The sequence below is a fragment of the Mus pahari genome, unplaced genomic scaffold (genome assembly GCF_900095145.1).
Source record: "Mus pahari unplaced genomic scaffold, PAHARI_EIJ_v1.1 scaffold_9477_1, whole genome shotgun sequence".
In the NCBI taxonomy this organism is placed as follows: Eukaryota; Metazoa; Chordata; class Mammalia; order Rodentia; family Muridae; genus Mus; species Mus pahari.
The window spans coordinates 13,891-20,455 of record NW_018393194.1 but is presented as its reverse complement, the minus strand read 5'-3'; the positions used below and the strand labels follow the sequence as shown (position 1 = coordinate 20,455).

At 39.3% G+C, this 6,565-nt stretch overlaps 1 protein-coding gene across 1 annotated transcript in view; it reads left to right on the top strand.

Moving 5' to 3' along the window:
- Positions 1-6,565, top strand: part of LOC110315406 (UDP-glucuronosyltransferase 3A2-like) — a 25,152-nt gene that overhangs the window by 8,014 nt on the left and 10,573 nt on the right. Inside the window, exon 3 of the mRNA XM_021189472.2 lies at positions 2,901-3,015. Within this exon, the coding sequence (XP_021045131.1) occupies positions 2,901-3,015 (115 nt within the window). The remainder of the gene's footprint in view (positions 1-2,900; positions 3,016-6,565) is intronic.

Genomic DNA, 6,565 nt, shown 5'->3' with positions numbered 1-6,565 from the left:
GAGAGAGAGAGAGAGAGAGAGAGAGAGAGAGAGAGAGAGAGAGAGAGAGAGAGAGAGAGAGAGAGAGAGAGAGAGAGAGAGAGAGAACAACTGTATTTTAGTTACATAACCACTTGCTCAAGCATGTGAATAGGACTATCCTTTGAAGTTTAGGAAGCTCACTAGTGGTCAAACTACTGATGACAAAGACTGCCCCCCTCAGCATCCATGGACATTTAGCTGTAGTTTCCCAAGAATGGCAGAGTTGGATGAGCCATTCCTCATCGTGTCTGGAAGTCAGCTCCAGTGCAGGGAATCATAGCTCTAATGAGGGCACAGCAATTGCATGTTCAGAAGTAGTGTTTTGCGTCCCATTTCTCCTCCATCCAGCTCTATTCTGATTCTCATCCCCTCCTGTGCTATGCTGCCTGAGCCCTGGAAAGTATGATGCAGATAGAGCTGGGCACGGAATGTTCTCAGCATATGGAGCAGACATGGTTCTTTGCATTTATTGCAGTTGGCTACACACAGAAATTCTATAATGAATGTCGAGAGCAACACTTAAAATACTCAGGTATAAACATAAATATCTATAAGGTGGTTTGAAAACCATATTCGTTTAGTTAAAGAAAGTAGTAATTTCTTCCATTCAAAACATGCCCCCCCCCAGCCATGGGCTTATGAAGAAGTTTACAGTACTTGGTACTATTTTTTCCCCTGTACAACAGGCTTTAAATCCAGTCAGAAGGTGGAAGATCATCACCATAACTCTGGGCACATTTTCCCTGCAGGCTACTATTGTAACCTGGAAGGCCCGTCATTTATGTAGATCATTGATTAATTTTGTCCCCTGTGTAGCATCTTCCAGCCTGAAGGAAGGAAGTTCTGAGTACACTTCCAGTTTAAGTTTGTTCAGCCTTATAACCAAAGTCTGTGGTGACCTCAGTGATGTGATCAAGTTCTGCTGGGCAATCAAGAGCAGTGGCTAATGCCTATTCTGTCTTGAGGGCTTCACTGGCCTCCAGATCAACAACTCACAGGAATGTGTCCCACATTCGCACCGGGGCTTTTTGTTCAATCACTCTTGACTTCTGAGATCAACATTATCTAAGTATGCATGAAACCTCTATTTAAAAAAATTAAAACATGTTTTATGAATGTTTTTGACAGCAAATTCATTTACTGAATGCGTGTATGTGTGTGCGCATGCTTATGTGTGGAGATCAAGGGACAGCCTGCAGGAGTTTCCAGCATCTGAGTCCTAGGGTTCAAACTCAGGCCACCAGCCTTGGCAGTGAGTGTGTTAATCTGCTGAGCCATCTCACTGGCCATTTGAGATTTTCTTTTCTTTTTTTTTTTTTAAAAATTAGCTTCTGAACTATGTCTCCTGTATATTCTTTAGCTTTGTTTAGCTGTTCCCCACCTCTCTCCTAATATCTTTTTGGTTATTGATTCATTTCTCTTGACAATGGTGGGTGTCTTTAAGAGTTTCTTATATTTACAACTTTCCCCAGAGAGACCCAACCAACATCATTAAAAAGAATTGCCACACTCATGTAAATTTTGAGTGTTATTCCCCCCCCATGGAACATTTTAATAGCATTAAAAAATCTGCAGATGTGTAATCAATAGGCATAGAAAGGGCATTTTTCAGGATTCTGGGTGATTGGTGTCTGTGATGTGTGGGCATAAGCATCCAGTTGGATTCATTCACCTGTATGTTGTGTTATGTGGGGGATCCATTCTAATACTTTATATTAGCACTGCCTGGCAGATGAGCAGATTGGAGGCCTTCCACTGAGGAGAGTCAGCCACAGTTGGTGCTGGAATCTCCAATTATGACTGAGTCTGAGACACCAAGTGAGGGTGGGACTTTGTCAGATGAGCCATGAACAATGAAAGTATGTTCCCAACCCTATAGTCAGTCTTCAAACACAAATGATTGAAACTCTCTAGTTAGGATCACTTGACGATCCTAACTAGAGAGTTTAGGTCTACTTATTTTGACTTGAAATTCTCATCAATAGCAAGAGAGGATGAATTGAGTTTTTTCTTCTTTAAGATGAGAGATATGTCTTGAAATTTTAAGAAGTGAAACCTCAAAGTGAACGCATACTGTTGATTGTGAGTGAGTAATAAGGGAAGACCAGACAGGCCAGGTGGGGCTTGGCAGACATTTTCTCCTTCCTTCCTTCCTTCCTTCCTTCCTTCCTTCCTTCCTTCCTTCCTTCCTTCCTTTCATTTTTCTTTTTGACTTAGCATCTTGACTGTGAGTAGAAACTTTGCATTTACACAAACAAACAAACAAACAAACAAAGGTAAAACCTGCTTGTGTATCACATACTTGTAATCCAATTGCTTGGCAGCTTCAAGAATTAGGTTTGTAAATTGAAAGTCAATCAAAAGTTAGAACATGACTCTATCACAAAACAAATAACAAACCAACCAACCAACCACAAATATGAAATGAATATCAATTAAAAGACAAACAAAAAATTATACTTCACATATTTCATTTTGATATTTCTTTGAAACATAGAGAACTGCAATCAAACTCACTTGTAATTAACCAGAAACTCTAATTCACTATGGTGCCAAAGTTGCTGAATTACATCATTTTAGAATATTTACTTCTGTGTTTTCTTACTTGTAAAGTGAAAAAATGGTAGCTATGTCTTTAACTGATAGGCATTATTAGAATTTTTCATTATTTAGACTGTATAAAAATTCTTGATTTATTGTAAAGTATCAATAAATATGATTAGAATACAGAATTGAGTAGATTAAAAGAATTACAAGCCCACTGGAAAACAAATCAAATTTTGCACAAAGATGTAATATTAATTAATTATTCTTATTGCCATAATACTGTGTGGAATATTGTGATAAATTTAAATTTTACTCAATTGGTCTTTTCTTAGATTTTAGAAAGGAAAAGCCATCATACCAGGTTATTAATTGGCGTCCACCTGAAGATCAGGAAAAGAAATTTGATGAACTTAGGCATCGATTTAAGGAAGAAATGACTTATGGCAGGTAATTTGTTCCATTTCTTTGAACCAAACTATTGCTAATCAAGACTTACAAGTTGGTAGAGGATGGATTCATCATGCTTTGAGTGAGCTTAAGGGAAAGGATGACTGAGTGAACTGATGGATATAGGGATGGATGTGTTTGGATTGTGCATGGTAGTTGACTCATAGCTAAATAAATGATGGACTGGAATAATTCTCTAGAAAGTGGGAACTGTGCCTTTAGACCTTATTATCTACCAGTTACCTGTCAACAAGTTTCCAGTCATTTGTGCCAGTACTGTCACTTCAACTTTTCTACTCAGGGAAAGGAGAGGCATCTTCTTCAATGTACTTTGTCACCTTCTTATGTAAATTCACAAATAGAGGTAATACCTGTAAGCTTAGAGTTTTCAAAACATACTTTTAAAAGGACTCATAGATGCTACATCCTCCCTCCTATTCCTCTCATAAAATATAGGGAAGAAAGATGGCTAATAAGACAATGTAGACTTGTTTAGAATTCATCCTTTAGGGCGATTCCAAACACAAATCAGTAGTGGTGGTCCAGTCCAATCAGCAACACCAAACCCAAATCAGTAGCAGCAGCTTGACCCACAAGAAACCTCAAGGCTCTGAGGAATCAGCGTGAGTCCTAAGAGGTGTCAGGCAGCAGCCAGAATACCATGAGATGTTCTTTGGCATGTTTCTCTTTGTGAAGTTATGGCAAGTGAATATCAGCGAAAACCAGCAAAGCATTGCAGGATGAACCAACACAAGAGCCTCCTTGCGTTTCTGTGGGGTTATATTTATATTCTTTCTAAATATCCTGTGCCCTCTCAAGTGTCTGCTCCAGAAAAGCATTGCATGCCCTCCCACATGACTGCTTTAGCAAAACATCTTCTAATATGTCTGCTTCAGCAAAACATGTTCTTATAAAACTGCTTCAAGAAAAACATCATGTCACACACCTGAGTTGTTAGAGAAACCAGAGATTTCCCCTTCAAACTCCCTTGTACATGAGTGTCTTATTCTAGGTCCTTTCCTATTAAACTTGCCTAAAAGCTTTCTTTTTATCTTCCCTTTCATTGAACTTAAATTTTTTTCTCACATACTGTATTCTGATTACAGTTTCCTCTCCTTCTGCTCCTCTCTACTAGATCCACTAACTTTCTATCCCATTAGAGCACAAACAAGGTTCCTCTATTTTTTATTGGATATTTTCTTTATTTACATTTCAAAACTATTCTCAACAATAAAAGAATCTCTGGTGGAATCATCATCCTTGACCTCAAGCTGTACTACAGAGCAATTGTGATAAAAACTGCATGGCACAGGTACAGAGACAGACAGGTAGATCAATGGAATGGAATTGAAGACCCAGAAATGAACCCACACACCTATAGTCACTTGATCTTTGACGAAGGAGCTAAAACCATACAGTGGAAAATAGAGAACATTTCAACAAATGGTGCTGGCACAACTGGCAGTTGTCATGTAGAAGAATGAGAATTGATTTATTCTTATCTCCTTGTACAAAGCTCAAGTCTAAGTGGATCAAGGAGCTTCACAGAAAACCAGAGACACTGAAACTTATAGAGTAGAAAGTGGGGAAAAACCTTGAACATATGGGCACAGGGGAAACATTCCTGAACAGAACAGCAATGGCCTGTGCTGTAAGAACGAGAATGGACAAATGAAACCTCAATATTGCAAAGCTTCTGTAAAGCAAAGGACACTGTCAATAAGACAAAAAGGCCACCAACTTTTTGGGAGATCTTTACAAATCCTAAATCCAATAGGGGACTAATATCCAATGTATATAAAGAACTCAAGTTTTATTTCAGAAAACCAAATAATCCTATTAAAAAATGGGGTACAGAGCTAAATAAAGAATTCTCAACTGAGGAACACCAGGTGGCTCAGAAGCACCTGACAAAATGTTCAACATCCTTAGTCATCAGGGAAATGCAAATCAAAACAACCCTGAGATTCCACCTCACACCAGTCAAAATGGCTAAGATCAAAATTTCAGGTGACAGCAGATGCTGGCGAGGATGTGGAGAAAGAGGAATACTCCTCCATTGCTGGTGGGATTGCAAGCTAGTACAACCACTCTGGAAATCAGTTTAGCAGTTCCTCAGAAATCTGGACATAGTACTACCAGAACATCCAGCAATACTACTCCTGATCATAAACCCAGAACATGTTCTATCTTGTAATAAGGACACATGCTCCACTATGTTCAGAGCACACTTATATATAATAGCCAAAAGCTGGAAAGGACCCAGATACCACTCAACAGAAGAATGGATACAGAAAATGTGGTACATTTACACAATGGATTACTACTCAGCTATGAAAACCAATGAATTTATGAAATTCTTAGGCAAATGGATGGATATGCAGTATATCATCCTGTGTGAGGTAATTCAGTCACAAAAGAACACAAATGATATGCATTTACTGATAAGTGAATATTAGCCCAGAAACTTAGAATACCCAAGATGCCTTTGGCAAAACTCATGAAACTTAAGAAGTAGGAAGGCCAAAGTATTGATACTTTGTTCCTTCTTAGAAAGGGGAACAAAATACCCATGGAAAGAGTTACAGAGACAAAGTGTGGAGTAGGGACTGAAGAAATGACCATCTGGAGGGTGGCTCAACTGGGGATCCATCCCATAAATAACCACCAAAACCAGACACTATTAAATATACCAACAAGATTTTGCTGACAGTACCCTGATAAACCTGTGTCCTGTGTGGCTATGCCAGTGCCTGGCAAATATAGAAGTGGATGCTCACAGTCTTCTCTTGGATGGAACACAGGGTCCCCAGTGAAGGAGCTAAAGAAAGTACCCAAGGAGCTGAAGGGGTCTGCAGCCCTATAGGAGGAAAAACAATATGAAGTAACCAGTACCCCAGAGCTTGTGTCTCTAGCTGCATATGTAGCAGAGGATGGTCTAGGTGGTCATCAATGGGAGGAGAATCCCTTGTTCTTGTGAAGATTCTATGGACCTGTATTGGGGAATGCCAGGACCAGGAAGTGGGAGTGGGTGGGTTGGGGAGCAGGATAGGGGTATAGGGGATTTTCAGAGAGGAAACTAATGAAGAAAAACATCAAAAAGGGAAAAAGAAAAAAAAAGTAAAAATTTTTTCTGACTATATATATAGTGGTTACAGTTTCCTCTCCCTCTACTCATTAGATCCACTACCTTTCTGTATCTCATTACAACACAAACAGGTTTCCTTTTTTTTGATTTTTCTTTATTTACATTTCAAATGTTTTCCTCCTTCTCAGAAACACCCTATCACATCCTCCCCCAGCTTCTATGAGGATTTTCCTACATGTGCAACTGGAGGAATATGCATTCCTTTGCTGATGGCTTAGTCCCTGGAAGTTCTGGGGTGGGGGGTATGGTTGGTTGATATTTTTATGCCCTGGCCCGCAGGACACTTTCTTTCATGGTCCTTGAGGGGGATCACAAACCTAGAGAGAAATGGGAATAAAGAAAGAGAAGAAGACCATGCATGTTTGTCATAGTCTCTTTTACTAAGGGGAGATGCTCAGGTTA